The 20541-nt window shown below is 34.2% G+C and overlaps 1 protein-coding gene across 1 annotated transcript in view; it reads right to left on the reverse strand.

Moving 5' to 3' along the window:
• Tmeff2 (transmembrane protein with EGF like and two follistatin like domains 2) overlaps positions 1 to 20541 on the reverse strand; it is a 234476-nt gene that overhangs the window by 34745 nt on the left and 179190 nt on the right. Inside the window, exons 6-7 of the mRNA XM_026389055.2 lie at positions 11349 to 11497; positions 10545 to 10604 (exon numbers count right to left, since the gene is read on the reverse strand). Of these exons, the coding sequence (XP_026244840.1) occupies positions 10545 to 10604; positions 11349 to 11497 (209 nt within the window). The remainder of the gene's footprint in view (positions 1 to 10544; positions 10605 to 11348; positions 11498 to 20541) is intronic.

A 20541-nucleotide genomic window follows, 5' to 3' on the forward strand; every position in this document is an offset into this window, starting at 1 on the left:
TGTGGAAAGGATGGTATGCTTACTATTGATTGTTCTAGGTGCAGAGCACAATGTGAACCATTTATGAAAACTACTTTATAGAGAATTTTCCTGTTGGTTCTTCTATATATAGTCTGCCCATTGATTCTTCCTCTTGCTTCTATAACTACTTGTCATTAACAATCAGAAACCAATGAAAACGACACATGTACCAATTGTGGGGAATGGGTAAATGGGTAAGGGTGAAGAGATAGGAATGGCATTTGCTTAGAGATTATTCTGAACAACTGAAAACCTTCAATTCCATAGGGCTCTTTAAATAACAGAAAAATAAACAGGAAAAAAAATCTAGCAGTGTAAGATTTGTAGAATAATTGCAACAGTACAAGGACAATCAATCTGCAGAAGTGAATTTGGACATGTACTCCCTGACAAAACACTAATTGCTTGTTGGTTTAACGTCTATAAACTAAATAACAAGATCACTCTGGAATACCTAATTTCTGAAGGAGAAATGGAGCTGGTTTTCAGTCTTCATTTTATGAATGATTTTAAAAACATTATGAAATTTTGTGTAAGTAAACATTTATTTTTATTATTAAATAGAAATTTTAAAATGTACTCTGGGGAGGGAGTTTTCTAATGTATGACACACAGCTTTGAACCTCAGAAAGTGTAAAAGAACTCTTAAAAGCAGAGGAATTTTTTATTGGTCCGGAATATATTTTACAGGAGCATTATGTAGTACTATAAAATATTGATAATGCATTAGCAGCCCTTGGCAAAACCCTCCATCTCATTATATGTGGGATAATTAATAGATTTCATTATGTTTATATTTTGGGAAGTTAAACATTAGCAGTTTCACCATAGAGGACATGGATCTGCATAAATGCCAAAAAATTACCTCAGAAAAAACAATTTCTAACTATTATTCCTTTTTTTCTTTGTTATTGGTTAATCCTCTTTGGATTACATGTTAAAAAGTGACTTTCAAAGTTAACTTTGTGTAAAAACTTTCATAGGATGCATCATCCAGTATGAATTGAATTATATACTCATACTGACATTTCTTGGGGGCTGTTGAGAAAGAGATCCCAAAGGAGATCAGAAGTGAGTAGGATTTCCCCACACTTGTTCAGAATAGGAGAAGAGGCCTCACTATATCCTGATTAAATTTACTATATGTAGAAAAGTAGGTAGACTGGTTGGGTGGATGCCCAGAAATGGTAACTCAGACTACAGAGAGCCACACAGGTCAATGGTATTAGTGCAAGTTCTGACCATAAAGATAAGGCCTTAGTCAAGGACACATGTTGTTTACACTGATTTGAGGCCCAGACTATCCTTACTGTGCAGACATTTACATCAGGCTTCTTAGCTTGATGCCTTAAGCATCTGAAGCATATGGACTCTATTTAGGCTTACTAAGTAACCTCATTTTCACTGGGCTTATCAGAGAATTTAATTCTAGAAGGAGAATACAGTAAGGTGGTCAGTGTACAGAAGTACTCTAGGCACTTTTTTCTCATTGCACATCAGTGCTCAGGCATTGAGTTTACTGAGTTTGGTTGATGTGAGTTCATCATGGAGGGAAGTTGACTCTTGGTGTCTCCAAAATTTAAATTTCTGATTCCATGAATTCTAGAACCCTACCAGCTTTGATCATGAATTCAGCCAATATTTCAAGTGTGATGCTCTTCCTACCCTGTGCCAATTATCCATCTTCCACTGAGTGATGATACACAAGACATTTGTCCTTGTTGGTCCTCTATCCTTGATTGCACTTTTCTTTCTGCTCCCAATATTCAAAAACTTTTTAAAACTCACCCAGAATTGTGTTCCACATATTTTGTGCCCCTCTCCTCTGCACTTCAGGACTCAGGTGGAGTGCTGTCCTCCTTGCTCATCACTGTGCATATTGCTAGACCAGCACTTTTCTCAGGCCTTATTACCAATTGCAACAGTACAAGGACAGTTGCTCTGCCTAGAGTATGGCCCATATGTTGAATATCTCTCAATCACACCAAAGAATAACTGTTTTCCAAATGAATAATGGGAGAAAACAACTGTTTGGAAATGCAGTCCTTCTGCAAGATTTTGTTTTGCAGGTATTTAAGAATATATTGATTATGTTGGTAGACAGTCTCAAATTGTCAAAATGTGAAAACTGAATTTCTAATGTACTTGATAATGTGGGTTCTATGTTTGGGGCATGTCAAATTCATTATCCAAAGCAGCAAATCCAAGTGCTCTGAACTTTTTTTTAAACTACTTTAATTCTATTTACTAGTTTTATGAAAAACATTTTGTCTTGAAATTATACAGAGCATTAGGAACACCTACTTTTTTTTAGTTTTATACATTCTATGAATACTTACACTGCTCTTCTTAGGAATGGAAATAACATGCTTGAGGTAAAAAAGATGAATTAAGGTGGAGAATTGGTGCATTTTAACTAGTCATATTTGGGTGATTGAGTTCGAAGAGCTTTTCCTTCTTTTTCTTTTATGCTAAGCAGAGCTTTCTTCTTTATGATCAGATTTTATTTTAAAAAAATTGTTCTCGTTTCTTAATATATTTGCATGTGTTAATCACCAACATATAAGCACTAATATTTCTGAGTGAAAAATAATGTTTTGTACAAACAGAAATAAACTCCTATATATTTTATTTCTGTTATTTTTTTTCCCTTGGTCACTTATTATATGTTTCTTTTAAATAACAAATGTGTAGGTCCTCAAACATATACCCTGAGGTATAAATAACTAATTTTTAAGGTCAAATTGAAAGGAAATATATCATCATCTTGCAGTTCTGTCATATTCTATGTCCTCCCAATAAATTTTTATTTAAATCTCATGTTGTATTGACTATAGGAAATTGAAATATTGGCTGCATGAAAATTTAGACATATCAATATGTTAAAAACATAAATAAATGCTCAAAAATATTACTTAAAAAGTGAATTAAAATGTCATCCAAAGTTCTTTGCCACAAGCTGTTTTATGGTTTGGGTAGGAAATAACCCTGCACACCTATTAATTGAGTTCATAAATGGTGATATGTGTGTGGAAACTCTGAGCACATATCACATGGCCAGACTATGGCCCATACAATGCATCATGTTTCCCATTAAAGTAAATTCTTTTTGATTTTTAGACTAAAATGGAAGTAATAATAACAGCTACCTCACTAGCTGCCTGCTAATGCTTTAAATGATATCTTTTAATTTGAAATTCAATCCTTTGAAACTAGGTTTATTATTTTTATTGAACAGATAAGGAAACTGAGGTCCAGAAATGTCAACTAATTGCCTGTAGGTTAGATAGGCAATATTAGCATGTCCAGGGTCTAAACTCAGTCCTGTCTGATTTTGTGGCTATCACATCTAAACCAGCTGCCACACATTTATGGAAGAGAAAGGAAGATAGATAAGTAACACCTCCAGGTGAACAATTTGTTTCAGAAAAGAGCATTTCAAATAGGAAAAAGTGCACATAAATGATGCAGGATGCATTTATGAACTGGGGCATAAACACAAAGTTTTCCAGAGTGTCTACCAGGGCCCAAGGCAACTCTTCAGCAGTGAAACTTCATCTGTATTGCAAATACCATTTCTGTGTTTATCTATAACTATGAACATAACATAATATTACAGATGACTGGTTACATGATTTTATGGGGAAAACAATGAAAGCACAGAAGTTCAAGAGAGCAGGAAAAATTGTGAGTTAGAGTTCATGGAAAGCTTTATGAATTTTGCAGCACTCTAATGTAAATCCCAGAGGGGAAAATACTTGAATTGAGACACTTTCCCCCAGAAATCTTAAGAAAATCTTGACATCTTAATTCATTTTTCTGGGCTTAAATATTCTAGGCTAGTCTAGTGGCATTGTAATAGCCTGGGCAAACATTTTTATTTATTTCACTGCTGATACCAATATTTGTGCTACAAGCTGCTGCCTGCATTTGCTATTTATTTATTTCCTACAGATCAAATTATTGGCCCAGACATAATGTGCTTTCCAGAGAAGTGCTCCTTGTGTTCATGAGCAAATGGAAAAGCTTCCATTTTAAATGTAGATTTTTGCCACATGACTGAATTAATTCATGTTATAAATATGATATGAAACCACTTGGTAGTCCTGCCTATATATGTTTACTGGAAGAGCAATTGAGGAAAATATTAGGCTAATCAAGCACCTATTTTCACAGGTGGATGGTCAATATATCAAAATACTGTGACTAGTTCCAGGTTAGCCAGTTAGTTTCTCTGAGCATCAATTTTATTTCCCCTAGTGTGTGTAACTCTGTTTGATTGGGTTGACATTAGAACAAATGAGATAATGTGAATGGACCTTTGTAAAACTGCAAAATATCACAAAGAGATTGGAGATTTTTTTAATTAATGCAGGATTTCTCAATAGCAAACACTATTCCATTTGCTTTATTTTGTCTATGTGGAGAAATATGAAACAGAACAGGAGAATTTTAAAACCGAACAAAATAGCCCTTAAAGGACGCTTAGAATATACAGACATATGTTAAAAGAAAAGAATCACTCTTTGGAGTATCTCACAACAACATAGACCTCTTGGTGAAATGTTTTTGAGTCTGGAACTCTCAAGGGGTTAACCTTTAGGGTGCAGAACCAGTAGCAAAATTCCCCAAAATATTAAGCAGTGACATTTCTTCCCTAGTACTTGACCATCTCTCTTGTTGGATTCCGAAATTAGCAATGAAGCAATGATGGCTTGAACCCTAGCTCTATCACATACTCTTTTTACTTAATCTTCTTGAACTTCCATTTCACACCTGTCAAATGCATATAATATCTCCCTCACATTTCTGTTGCAAGGAGTGAAGGAGACAATATATGTGAAAAGGTTTCGTAAATTGCAATGGCTTCTACGGAGAACAAGTTATTTTACCAATTCACTTAGACTATCTAGATACCCTTTCAAGATGTCAGTTTCTGCTTAAGGTGGAAAAATGGGTTGATGGAATATTAATAGGATGGGTAGAATTTGGTTTAGCTATATCTTTCTGTTTCTTTCTTCTATATTTCAGACCTGAGCTTAATAACTCCATTTACTTCTTAAAAATAAGAAATGGATTTCTAAAGAGAAAGTTCTATAAAGATTAATCCTTCATAAATATTTTAAGAAATTGCAAAATGGCATCATGAAATGCTTAACAAATAAAACACATGGACTCTATGCATATCTGTAGCCAGCTGGACTCAGGCAGGAAATCCCTGCTTCAATTTTGAAGGCACAAACTTGGGACTTAATATTCAAATTAACAGTAACTGAAATTTCTTTCCCCATGTACCTCTTATCATCTCATATATTCTTTACCCTTACTCAGGCTTTCTGATTCTTCTATTATCCTATTCCGTTTAACTTTTAGAAACCTTAGGAAAATAAGCTAGGTATGTTGTTTTTGTTTTCATAGACATTTTCCTTAGTGTTTTGCACTATTTATTTATTCTTTCTAATTTGGAAATATACATGAATGAAATTCATTACTTTAGTCTCCCACAGAAACACTATCATTGAATTATACATATTTTAATGTTATGCTCTAGAAATTTATCAAAAATGGATTTTTAAAAAATCTCCTAAAATAGATAGAAAAATTAGAAAGAGCCTCTTGACATGTTTCATAAAAATCAGTGTTGAAGACTTATCTATTCTATGTTTTCCAGTGATGCTTTGTAAAAAGATCTATGCTAAATAGTTCTAATATAATTTACCATAAAGAAACTTCATTTTTGGTCTCTGAATTTAGTTTTTTATATATATATCAGAAAATGAAAACCTAAGTTCCACTTAACAAAAGACCTAGGTTGATTTTGTTCACCTTTGTGAAGCCCAAGACAGTGTCTGCCTATGGAAGAAACTCTATAAATATTTGTGGAATAAATTGACTCAACCATAATTTCTCTTTTATCTCAGGGCTAAATGCAGTAGCTGCAATGGTTTATGTTGCTGATAAATTTATTTTTTCTTAACAGTTATGTTTTTATGTTTTCAATTTCTGCTTAAACAATCTCATTGAATATATTTTAATTATAAAACACTGAAAATCCTTTTTGGAACCTGGTGTAGAAAGTCATAAAACAAAATAGAGTTTACTTTCCAGATGATTAAGAAAACAAGAGTTGAACTCTATTTTTTTTAACATTTAACACCTTATAGAATTAAGTACATTATTACTAGAAAAAGATGTAGTCCCATATTCTGAAGCTCAACCAGGTTTTTCAACAAAAAAGCAGCACAACCAGAAAATACATATACCAGATGAAGAGAAAAAGAATGGTTAAGCTTCATTTTCTTTTCATTACAAGACATGCTAGGGATAAATATATATCAATACATATGTATACTGTATGCATTACATTTTCATTGAAGGAAATGTTGCAGATTCCAAGAGGCATAAAACATTTGTTATTTTAAATTTCTAGAAGAAAAAGTTAATATTAGCAGTTTAAAATAGTGGAAATATCTGAAGGCCCTGACTTTGTGGTTTTATAAAATTTGTGTTCTTTTGAAACTTTCTGCAGGAGAATGCACTGTCCTCATCTACGCCCACCTCCTAGAATGATGAAGGGAAAGCAACATTAAATTGTTTAGCTCATCTAGCAGAGAACTTGCCACTAGGCCTTGAAACAGGTACCCAAAGCCCTGGATTCAAGATTCAGCAGCAACTTGGGTCTCATTAAAGGAGAGAAGACAGAATAGAACCCAAGTCAGGGCAAAGAGAAAAAAAAATGCAGGCAGGTGGCAATGTGGCAAATTCTTTGGTTTTCTGTAGCTGTCTACATTTATGTGCCTGTGAAGATTATGGAATTCACATCTTCATGTAAGTCAGACACACTGTAGCCTATTGCACATGGTAATTTTATTTTAGGATTGCTTTCTTAGTTGGCATCTTTCTTTCGCTGCCTCACTTTATTCTTCCCTTTTTCTCTTTCTTTTCCCTCTTCCTCCTTCCTTCCCTCCCTCCATGATCCCCCTCCTTTCTCTTTCTTTCTTTTGTAAACTCTCCTAGATCTTGCTGAATTTTCTTTCTTTTAAAAAAAGAGGTATAATAATTTTGGTTTCTTTTTAACATTTGGGCTTTCTTTCAAGAAGATACCCATTTTTATATTGAGAAAGATGTGCTCTTGTATTACTAACTTTGTAGGCTTGGAAGAACAAAAGAAGGGAGTCGGTAAGGGTTTTAAATTTACAGTATCAATGACTTAATGGAGAAATGAGAGTGTGTTAAGATCATTACTTCCCTCTGTTGGGAGAGTCTGTGACTAAGGAGGAAAGTGTATGTGGTATTAAATTAGCTGTGAGAACATAGCAAACTTCAAGGAATGTGAATCATTCAGTTTATGCTTTCCCTTCTTAGGAAGATTCTAGCCTGTGACATATTTAGCACAATGACATATTGACTCTCCACTTTGTTCCTTTCACCCCCCCCCCAAAGTCTCTATGTCCCCAAACTCAGGAAGATGCACTGGAAGCTAAGAAATGAGGAGGAAATAAGTAATTTCTGAAGGGGTGTACACAATGTATTTCTTTTTTTTTTTTTTTTTAATATTTTTTTTTTTTTAGTTCTCTGCGGACACAACATCTTTGTTGGTATGTGGTGCTGAGGATCGAACCCGGGCCGCACGCATGCCAGGCGAGCGCGCTACCGCTTGAGCCACATCCCCAGCCCCTACACAATGTATTTCAATAAAAACCACTAATGAAAATAAAGCTATCTAAAGTAAATTCCAGGAGAATTTTAAGTATGCAATCAATGTTTAATTAGGAATTGTAAGCTTCAGTTGACATTAGTATTTCTGTTGTAAATTTGTATTGGAACAAGCATGCATTTTTAAACTTTTAAGTTTTCTTTGAGATTTAGTAGATAAATTTGGTGGTAAACTAGAAAATTCTGGACCACGCTGAGTGAGTAAATAGTTTTCACTTGCATGTACTGAAAAAAATTCTCTTTTATTTCTGTGTCCAATAGAGGATAAGGTAGGAAACCATGCCAATTAAAAACAGTGACACTGAACATCAGAGATAATCTGTTTGAAACCAACACAATGTATAAACTTTTTTGAAGTAAGAATTTCTTTTTGAACAAATGAACAAATGGATATATAAAATCTGAATAACACTGAGAGAATGGTTAACTCTATCATGGTATTTATTGGTACAATTCATAAATGTTCCTATATTTGCACATGATGCTAATCAACTTGAAGAGTTCTTTGTTTCAGGGAGAAAATTTTATGTTTTATTAGTCCAGTGATGGATGGTTTAATGCAGAAGGTTTTCATTGAATGTTATAGTTCCTAAAATTCTTTTCCAAGTGAATTGATTTGAATAACAGATATAAAATTATTTTCAGTGTAGTTATTGGTCACTGTCAAGATATAGTTATTATTATAAAAAAGTATAAAATTTATACTTGATTTATCCACAATTTTAAACATGTATTATTAGACTTCTTTTTTTTATTACTGTGTTTTATTATTTTTAATAATTATTTTCTGTGGAACAACATACCTCAGGTACATTTCTGAGAACTTGAGTACTGTATAATGTGACAAAAAATGTGTTATTTATCAGATAATTTAGATAAAAGGTCTGTATTATGAGATATTATTTTTAACTATTTTAGGCATAATTATGGTATTATAATTTTTAAAATAATGGTTGATCTTTCTGAGATGCATGTTTAACCATGAATGAAATCATACAATGTTTGGATTTAATTTCATATACTATGCAGGTGGAGAGAGAGAATAGGGTAGGCATGGGAATGGGTTAGTTATGAATTGATGTTACTAGGTTTGAATGATGAATACATGTGGGTTCCTCAAAGAAGACAGTCTATGTTTGAGTGTACTTCACATATATTAGAAATGATTGACAAAAAGCAGTAAAATAAAAAAAAATGGTCCTCTGTATTCATGGGTTCCACATTCTAGGACTCAACCAATCATTGATCAAAAATATTTGAAAAAAAAAACAACTGTGTTTTACTGAACATGTACAGGGTTATTTTCTTGTCATTATTTCCTACACAATATAGTACAGCTATTTACATAGCTTTTACATTGTATTGAGTAGTATAAATCATCAAGAAGCTGTGTTTAAGTTATTTGCAAATACTATCCCATATCATGTAAGGTACTTGAGTATCCTTGGATTTTGGAATCTGTGAAGTGATCTTGAAACCAATTGCTTATGGATATAAATAAAACATTCATATCTCTTAAAGATTTTATAATTAATGTAAGCTCTATGAGGAGTATTGGGTAGAAGATGCATTTGTTTATCTCAGCTCTCCCTAAACTTATTGACCATTAGACTATTCTTTCCAAGGAACATCTATTGACATATCTTTTGGATGCTTTGGGAAGGGGTATATAATGGCGAAACTGAAGTTTTTCCATGTATCATTGTTCATGATAACTCCAGGATTTTGGCATATGAGAAGTTTTATTCACATGTTAGAAAATATTAAGATAAAATGTGAAAAAGTTTTTAAAAAGAATCCTTTTGTTCTTTCCAAATTCTGAGATATTTGGGAGATCTACAAATAAAACATCTGATGAACTATTTTTCCAATTTCATAAGAATTATATATATATATATATATATATATATATATATATATATAGTGTCAGAAATATTAGAAATAAAATTTCAAATGGTAGTATATATTTGAAAGATAACAAGTGATGCCTTTTGATTAATTTTTAGCCATAATAATTACAATTGCTTCTTAATAGCTATATGGAAAATTCTATTTAAAAATATTTTACATGTCATTATCAACCTTGATACTTTCATTTTCATGTTTTTAAGCAAAATATTTATATAAAGTTTAAGAATCTGATAACATTCCAATTATATACCATACATTATTTCTAAATCTAAGAAAATTATACTAGGTAGAGCTATTCCTGAATATAAAATTCTATAGTTGCAAAAGATTTATATTTTTTGCATAGAATTTTTTATGATTTTGCATGTCTGAGTAGCTATAGTCTAGTTTCTAAATAAATTAAAGGATTTTATTTTTTAAAATAAATTATACATACTGTTTTAATTTAGCATCTAAAGAGACAGCCTACATTACTATTTGTAGTTATCCTTTTAGCTTTTCAGACTAGCAAACTTTTTCTTTGTTGACTTTTTGTAAAAATTGAAATAAGAACATTTGCATTTATTATAATATACTGCCAAAAATTGCATTAATTTCCATCGATGCCCATTAATTTGATAAATGTTTTGTCATTCGTACCATTTGCACTGTCAAAACAATTTAATTATATCTTACTGACATTTTTGACAATTGCTCTAACTCTGACAAAAAAAAACCATATGTGTTATTTGTTTCAAGAAAAATTTATTCTTGTGTATTGAAAGCTTGAATTAAACAAGAGAAGACCAACTCATATCATAAGTCTTGCAAGGTTCAATCTAGGATAAATAAGAAACAATGATTCCTTAGAATTCTTACAGAAGTGCTCATGTTTTGTAGTAAAAAATTTTATGTACCTGCATAATCTGTTCTTGCATAATGCCCATCTTCAGATTTAGTAGTTGTAGTTGTGTTATCTGTGTTAAAAAATTAATAATAAAGATTGATTAACTGTCTCCTAAATATTTAATATCAAACATACCCAGCAGTATCTTCATTGCAGTTAAAGTTTTTTTTTTTTTTTTTTTTTTTTTGTACTATAGTTCTAAGCAACCTGTGTACAAAGACAGATTTCCAATGCATATTTCTGCTTGGGAAAAATTAAGAAAATAATGCCAGTTTTCTAAACTTTGAGACAAGGAGATAATTCATAATTATAACTGAGGTGAGTTGAATAAAGGAATAACAAATCAACCACCCCTCAAATGTTTATATCTGAACAAAAAAATGAAATAGAACATTCCATATATCTGCTTTTTAAAATATACTTGAATATTTCTACTGAATCAACATAAAAATGGTGTGATTTGCTTTTAATCTCAAGATTCCTAATAAATTTATAGATTATTTGTTAAAAATCATTTTGACTTTCTTTTTACTCTTTGCAACAAGAATGCCTGCTATCTTCTGAACATTATCTTCTGTGTCCATGATACTGTGACAATACAGTCCCATTATATAGAAAAAGCTGCAGACTGTTGCTGATAGACCCCCAAACACCTATAATCAACACAAACACTGTAGTAGACTACACCATCCATTGTAAATCAGAACTGTCTTTTGGAAATGAAATAGCTGCCTAATAAGGAGTTATCTTCACTTTTCATTTCTGCACAAAGACTAAAAACATTCTTTGAAATGAATTTTGGTATGAACATTACCTTGACATCGACCCAAAGACATGACTTCAATTTTCTCCTGTTTCTGACATGATGCTTCTTTGATTTGACATGCATTATCATAAGATTTCCCATCAGAAGCACAGAGGGGATTGAAGTTGGTTTGAGAGCAGTCAATGTTGCACACACACCTAAAGGAAGAAGAGAGAAGTAAAAATATGTAACATCAATAGTATTGTTACCACACTATAAATAAAACACAAATGGAAGAATTGCTAGTTTGGCAGAATACAGGTTGGTAAAATTTAATTGTATTCTTCCAGGGAAGCTCCTTGCACTTTTCTATCTGAGATGAAAAGAAATAGAACTAACAGAAAATAATTCAAAAGATTGAAGAAAGGATAAAAAAGAATAGAGAAAACGTCAGAAAGTGATCATCAGTTAATCTCTGCCTCTGGAACTTTTAAATTGTGCACATAAACTTCCAAGCTGATGTGTGCAGAATTTGAATAGGCCAAGAAAATCATGAAACTTCTCTAGAGTCTCTAAACCGTAACTTTACTGTTCCTTCCTTTCTCAGGGTATCTCAATGTTCAAAGCTTGAGGAAATGACTCAGATGGCAGTTAAGAGAAAACAAGGAAATTATTTGGAATATAAGAACGAGTGAAATTTCTTCAAAAGAAGAATGTGCATAAATTGTGCTAAATGGGAATCTTCAGTGGTCCTTAACATTTTTGGGTGTCACAAAACCTTTTGGGAGTGAAATAAAATCTATAAATTGCTTCCTAGAAATTGGCAATACTCATATAAACAAGCATTTGTATAAAATTTCTGGGATCTCTTAGGTCCTTTGATCCATACCTATGGATTTTTTTTCCCAAGATATACATTGCCTTTTTTCTACCTCTCAACTTAAATAATGAAATAATGAATGAGTAGATAGCCATTCATAATGTTAACATTTTTTTCAGCATCTAAACAATATTTGGTGAACTAATAAGAATTAGGTCATCTAAACTATAAGAATCAAACATTTTGAAGTATACTTTATATGATTTTTCAATGTTCTTCTAGTTAATGTAGTAATTTATTTTGTTATTCAGAATATTGTGATTTGGGGTGTGTATGTGTGCAAATCAGTTACTGATTTAGAATATAAATTCATATTTAAAATTATTATTAATGTCTACATTATTTTCCTAAAGAGATTATATGCTATTTGAAGATGTGAATCACACAGTTTGCTCTGTACATCTTACTTGAGCTGGGAATATAATGATAATAGTAATAACCAGCTTTCGACATGTTGGCCTCTTAACGCACATTGTTTTATTTTATCCTCACAACATTCGCTTTATAGACCCAGATATTACAAAACATCAGAGCTAGTTGATTGTAGAACAAGGATCCATTTACAGATATGTTAAGCTAAAACCCAACCCTTTCCCCCTAATGCCACGTGTTGTAAATTTAGAATTTCCGGGCTCCAGTAAATCTGGGTAGAGTCTGGGATTTTGTATTTTTTAAGTACCTGACTCACTTTTGGGAAATCACTGCTTGATTGGTGTGTTTACTGAACCAGGGAGTATTTCATAGATCATGCATGTTAGAATTACCTAGACTGTTATTAATAGTGCTTGCAGGAAATGTGATCATGCAGTGACATAGTACTCTCTATTTTCTTTCTTCTTCTTCTTTTTTGCAAAAGAATTGCTGTAGGACCACTTGATTATTTTTATATTTACCTATTTAGCAACACATAGCTAGGCCAGATGGTAACAACTCTAAATGCTTAACTCGTTGAGGAGCAGTGTTCCTACCTCCGCTATCATGTCAAGGAATATTGCTACCTGAGTTTGAGACTTGGCATCTGAAAACTGGAGCTTGGGAGCTGCCTATGTATTTAAAGAGCTTTTGCTTCTCCCAGAGAGAATCCAGAGAAGAGACAGTATGTCAGAGTGTCTTCACCATATGTATTCAATAAAGAAGGAGTGGGGAGACTTGACTTTTTGCATTTTAAAAAAAAGGTGACTTGGGGCTGGGGCTGTAGCTCAGTGGTAGAGTCTTGCCTAGCATGTGTGAGGCCCTAAGTTCGATCCTCAGCACCACAGAAAGATAAATAAATAAAATAAAGGTATTGTGTCCATTTACAACTAAAAACAAAAAATGTGGTTCATTTTGCCTTTAAGCCAGTTTAGGTTTGATTATGTTTCTAATTTTCAAGAGTCTTTTTAAGGAGATAAATGTTTAGCAGAAAAGAAAAGTATGTTGTTTCATCTGTCTATCTAAATAGCAAAGTAAAATATCAAGGGCTTTATGAATATCTCTGAATTAAGCCCAAAGAAATGCTGGAATGCGTATCAAATATATCTGGACTCAAAATAACTAACAGTTCTGAAATATATTTGATACAACAAAATGATGAAATAAGAAGAGAAAGAGAAAGTGTGGTTGATTTGACCAGAATCGATCTTTCAGTGAGAAAAATTCACTTAATTAAGCCATAATCCTAAATTGAACAATTATTCAGTATATTTTAATAAATCCTCTTTCCAATTGGCTAACTCCTTTTATTTTCCCTTTATTTATTCTTCCTCTAGTTTGACTGATTTGGTGTTAGTGCCACAGAATTCCCACCACCCACACTGTCCTCCCTCTCCTTTCCCAGCATTGCTTGCTCAGGGCCTCCTTTCAAGATTTGTTTTCCCTTTGGAAATTTCTGGCTCTTGCTGCTTCAAATAAAGCCTTTCAGGAAATGGATAAGAAAAAGATAGAGATATCTGGGACTTTTAGTCTCATCTCAAATGGAGGACAGAGATTCCTTGAGGTGAAGTTAAGATGTAGTTTTTCTGGGATATAAGCTTCATGTACACGTGGGCCATTTTGGTCTTTTTCTATATTGCATACCTTCATTTTACCTCCCTCTTTCTTTCCTACTTGCTGGACTTCCAATATAATAAATAAATCAGTATAAAAGTAAACAATAACAACAAAAAAGCTTTCTCGAGAATGTCAGCAATCACCGGAAAAAGGAAGTCTATGAAGATTATTATTATTATTATTTTTAATATGTGGAAATAGCTTTAAGGATTTGCTAAAATAGCTAGAAAACTTCAGTTTGGGAAAGAAAAATGTTGTGACTGTATTACCAAGAACCCATCATTTGTTTCCATTATACCAATTAGCTCTGATTATATAATCACTTACTGTATTTTGTGCATCTAAGTCTGTTAGAAGCTTTATTAATTGGAAACACAGGCAGGGTTCCAAGATCATAGTCTAAAATTTTAAGTCCACCTTGACCTCTATTGACACAGACTAAATTATCTTTGCCTCTTCTTTCTAATACTTTGGACACACTAAACTTTCCCTGAGTACATGTTGTACAAATAACTAAATCAAATGAGTAACAATTTTGTGTTCTCAAAAAAGAGTAGCCACTATTACTGTCTCCATCTCATAGGATAAGAAAATTTATTCTTGAAGAAGTCACACAGGTTTGTAAGGGGAAGAGACTAGTTTCAAATATAGGCAGTTTGACAACAGAGCCAGCACTATTCTACATACTAAAAGTTGAAGAAAAAAATAGAACAGATATAGATTCCTATCATTAATAGATTAAAGGGATACTTTGTGGATAAACAAAATTTGAAACACACTATATTTATTTTTTGGAATATTTATTGTAATCTTATGAATTTACATTGACTCTTAGTCTCCATCATCCCAAACAAGTGATCCAACCTTTTTTATATCAACCTTTTTTATATCACTTTTTTATATTGGTGAATGTTAGTTTTAAAATTGTATAAATGAATAACTATTCTTAGCATGAATAACCAATCTCATTGGCATTAACCTCACTACTTAAAGCATCAGTTAATCAGAAATTGTATCCTTAAATAAAATGCTATATAATGTTGGCTCCATGTAAAAACAGACATTTAAGTACACATACAAAAAATACACCCCAATAGACTTTATCGAAATTACACAATTTGAGAGTTTTAGCAGTAAATCTTTTCCAAGTCTCAGCATTCTTTGAAGCAGAAACTTTCTGAAAGTTTATGTACAAAGAGAACAGAGGCTTTGCTTGTTTCTATTAGTGAATGGATTTGTTTATGTTGCGTGGGGTGGGCCCACACCTACCTCCATGGTGGCATTTACTATATTGTTAATGTGCCTATTTAACAATTTATATCTTTACTTTTCCATAACCTTTTCAAGGGAAAGGCATATTACTTATCTTTGAATTCCTGGTATCCAGCACTTTGAATTGTATGGTCTTTGAGAGTGCTTGTTGAATGAATTGTTGAGAGAATGGCCAGATGGAGTTGGAAGGAGTACAAGAAAACAGTCCCTGTGCTAGACATCAGCACTGCCGAGGAACATTTTGGGATATCCTAAATTAAATTTAAAGGGACTGGAAGGGGTAGGGTGGGGGAACTAGAGGATGGTAGTCAGTAAAGGAGTGTGGAAATATAAACTTGAAAGCTTGGTTCAGACCCCCGTTTACTGAATTTCAGGTGCCACTGCACCCCATTTTTGAACTTTCTCAACTATTAACCTTGACTAATCATAAATCACCAAGCACTTTTGATGAATGAATGGACTTTCCATCTATCCCAAGATTTTTCCTGCTTCAGGTTATCCTACCCCTTTCATCAATAATTCATGTAAATACTGTGCAAACAACTTAAACCTATTTCCTCAGATTTCATTTTAAAAACACTCTTCACTTTATAGTTAGAAGACAGCCCTAATTGCTCTCTAACCTTGTTGCTGTTACTAGCTAAGCTATCCTAGGACCTAGACCTTCCTTTTTTCTTTTTTTTCTCTCAAATGTACATAATTGCTCAATAATTCCTCTGATTTTAGAGAACTCTCTGTCTCACGAGTTTTGGTTTAACAACAACTAAGAGAGATAACTGGTGATATAGTCATGAAAATTCTCATCTATTTTTGTGCTACTTGGCACATGTGAGGCCTCCAAGGAGATTGCAGCTCCTAAACAACTAAGGCTCATATCTTCCTTTCTTTGTCATTCCACAGCAAGGCTACTGGTTCTTTAGGACCTCAAACACTTTGGTCTCTCATTGTGACAAGGAGATGCTTCCACTGGCCAGGCCACTACTTACATTTTGTGATCTTTCGATACAGATTTTGGCACCATTATAATTTAACTATGATAGCAACTTGTCAGTTTATTGATACTTTCATCCAATGAGAAATATAAGTCTTTGATAAAACGGTGACAGAATTATCATATAAGTGTAATAATGAAATTGCAAATCATTTTGCTTTAGCAGTTTATGTAAATTAATCCAGGGTTTTTCTTTATACAAAAATGAAAAGAACACATTTTTAAAAGCAGAAACTAACCCTTCTTCACTGCTTTTGGTGAATAATTGCATTATTATTCATTCTGAGAGGAGTAACTAGTTAATTACAGCATGTCACAAGTATTTTATGTGAGCCAAGAATTTGTAAAGCTGAGGACTGTATGGATGCCTTTAAGGTTTGTGTGTATGTGTGTGTGTGTGTGTTTTCTTTTCTTCTTTTTTCAACCTCTCTCAGTCTTTTGACATTTTGACACTGCGATTACATAGATCTCTTTTCTTTTCGTCTACAAAGAAAAAGAATCAGCTGTACTTGAAAATAATAATTTTGGGGGCCTCTATGTGGAAGTACTATCCTGTGAAAATCTTTTAGAGACAATTAATATTGACCAAAAACCTTAGTTCTCTGAATTATAAGAAAGAGAAATATGAAATGATTTGAAAAGATCGCTTGATGGAATAAAGAAACTAAATTATAGGAAGGCAAAGGCAGCCCCTAAAACAAGTCACACACATTTATAATTGTCTCATGAATATTTTGGGTGGTTTGACATTAATTTAGCTCCCTGTCTCACTTGAAATGACTCTTCCAAGGATGATCTACAAGGAGTTAAAGGAGTCTTGCCCATGTGTTCAGGAATGCCTTGTCATCCGCCAGAGTGTGAGGATGCAAACCCTGCCAGCTAGCAAATTACTTATTCATGTGTCTGGTTTGTGGCTGCCCTCTAATTTCACTAGATTTTTTTTTCATCTATTAAACATGGCTGTCACTTATTTCTCTCTCAAGGTCTTTGACTTGGTGTCCATGTCGTATTTTGACTAGATAACATTCCTGGCCAGTTTTAAAGCACCCAGTTACACTGCAGTGAGGTTGGATATCTGGGTTGTTTTTTGACTCTGAAGGTGGTTTATTTCCTTTGAGCTGTCTGTCTCTGGGGCAATTAAACAGACCCTCTCTGGCCTGGTCAGTAAATGAGGTCAGAGCCACTGTCTGTGCTCATCATCAGATCCGTAATGGATGAGCTGCATTATATTAATAACAGTAAAAAACAGCGTGTACCTTTCATTCAAGACCCTGTGATACTTTAAGCCCATTTACTCATTAACTTTCATGTCTCACTCCTTTTGATGGAACTTGATTATAAGTATTTTATCTGAGAAGAAACTACAGTGCAGGAATGATTCTGAGTTACGAGGGGGAAAAAAAAATACAGCAAGAAATGGGAAAATGCACTGGAAAATTAAACCCTCTATACAAAGGGTAGAAAAACACACTGAGTGCTAAGCTAGTAAGTCTCTCCTAATGTTACTCAAGTGACATTTAAAAAAAAAATTGTAGGGGGCAATCCTTTTAGTTTTGAAACCTAGCAGGAAAGGGACAATGCCTTTCTCTAGAAGCATTATCAGGGCTGCATTGAGTTTTTCCAAGGGTGGTCAGGCTTATCTCATACGCAGAGAAAGCTCAGCTGTCACTAATACTGATCTTTCATAAGGAGATATAGCATAAAAGTTGTCTTATTATTATTTTTTTTTTCAAAGTAACCAGCATGAGTTTATTAGAAGGGACGGGAAAAGAATAAAGGGGGACATCCTCAAGGGACAGAGTGCGTCCTCTCAGAGAGCAGAGGAACCAAAAATGTTGGCTTATTATAAGGAAGGTCTTGGTAACACTAAAGCTCATTGGCTGAAAAAAGCCTAGAACAATAAATAGCCAAAGGAAATCCGAGCAAAAGAAACGTTTCTATGAGTGGTGCCAGGACTTCCAAAAACAATCAAATGTTTAACAGAGAGTCATTGCTGAGAGAGCAACTGATGGCCACACATTTAAATAATGTCTAAGTCACTAAAAGGTAGATGGGGGATGTGACTAGAGCTTGGAATTTGGTATCAGATAGACCTGTGTTTAATCTAGGCTTGTTTATTTATTAGCTGGGTGGCTCCTGACTTGTTTCTGATCTTCCTCAAGCCTTAGAGTCTGCACCTATGAAAGTGCAGATAGTCCAGGATTGTAGGAACTAAATGGACCAATGCCCCCAAACTGCCTACCAAACCTTCTGAGAAGTTAATATTACACACACACAGAAATACTGGTCCTCATTACCTTTTGACTTTCTAATCTGAATTTCCAATCCTTTTATGAAATACTTCAAAAGCCCACCTACTTGGGCCCAATTTCAAAGGTCTTGTATGAGGTCCAAGGAACCAAAGTTGCTAAAATTGCTACAGGTGATTCTAATGAGTGCCATGGAGTGCTGAATGATATTAATTACCCCTTTCCACCTTCAAGGACAACCTAAATTTTTTTCCAAATTTAGCTTGTGTAAATAAGATTCACCATGAGAAATTCTGATGTTATAGGTCTGGAGTAAGACTCAGAAGTCAGCATTTGAAGCAAGATCTTAAGCCCTTTCTACCCCATATGGCTCTTGTCAGCTATAGAGAAATCTACTCTGGTTCTAGCCACTTCTCTTCTGTTCATTCCATTGGAAGGAATTCAATATTCTTTTGTAAGCCCATGGTTTAGTAATATTGGTTAGAAGGTTATTATTATATTTTTTTAATACAGCACATACTTCAGATAGTATGCATATGGTGTCAGGTGACACAGGCAGGTGACAAAATGCATTGATTAAAAAAAATATTGCCACCATACCTTTAATCCTAGTAGCTCAGGAGGCTGAGGCAGGAGGATCATGAGTTCAAAGCCAACCTCAGCAACTTAGTGAGGCCCAGTCTCTTGAAAAAAAAAAAAAAACATACTATGTATGTGTGTGTATGTGTGTGTGTGTGTGTGTGTGTATACACAAAACACACTCACACAGAAGGGCTGAGGATAAGGCTTAGTGGTTAAGCACCCCAGAGTTCAATCCCTGGTACAAAAAAAAAAAAAAAATCAGTGGTGGAGCATTCAGCAGATTCGGTTCACCAAATAAAACCAAAACCAATTGGTGAAAAAGGAGATGAAACTATGGAATGGAGCAAATTTCCCTGTGCCTGGCACCTTGCTCCTACATCCTCAGGACTCTCTGGTTTAATAGTCACAAGATAGGACAGAAGAGGTGGAAGGTGGAAAGTCTGGAAAAATGGGTAGAATTTAGATGAAAAGTGGTGGAGTGAAGGACACGGGGAAGTGTGTGCGGGCAGACAGTGCTGTGAGGACACGAAGGGACCCGTCTGATTGGAATGAATGCTTCCCATCAGAAGAGGCCACACCACACTCCAGACAGATTGCATAGGGCCTCGGTTCCAATCCTGGGAGGAGCCGTTATTGTCTAGGCAATGGGGAGTCCTGAAAGCTTTTTGCACACAGGGTGACCAGAAGGTCAACATGATAAAAGAGGTGCTTTAAAGCAGTGGAGAGTGGGTGGAGGACTTACCAGGCTACTGTTTGTACGGTAAGAGGGACATGTGCAGAAAGTCCAGGATAAGGGAAGAAAAGGAAGAATCAATCAATAGGGCTCAGCAGCTTGCTACTTAAGGCACAGCACAGTGAAATACTAAGGCAGAGATGTTAGCACAAGGCCCCTCCTGATCTTCCCTTTCCTGCTTTCTTTCCTGCCCTGCTGTTGTGTTCCAAATAGGAAACTTAGAGAAGCAGCAGCTGTGTGTGACCCGGGAAGGCTTCCTTTCCTTATGGGGAGAGTTTTCCGTCTTTGCTTTGGGTCAAGGTCAGACAGGGCTCTGTCATGACGTGTTGCCAGGCAAGCAACCCTTCACTACAGTTTAAGGAGATTATTCCTTGTGTTAATGTATGCCTGACTGATTCCAGGAGTGACTTAAAAAGACCCAAACAAAACCCTAGTGACAGTTTGATGAATTCCACAGTTTCAGTGAGCAAACGAGGCTCCTTCCAAAGCTCCAAGTGCTCAGATGCTCTTGTATATGACGGAATTAA

Source organism: Urocitellus parryii, chromosome 1, assembly GCF_045843805.1.
Source record: "Urocitellus parryii isolate mUroPar1 chromosome 1, mUroPar1.hap1, whole genome shotgun sequence".
NCBI classification, from domain to species: Eukaryota; Metazoa; Chordata; class Mammalia; order Rodentia; family Sciuridae; genus Urocitellus; species Urocitellus parryii.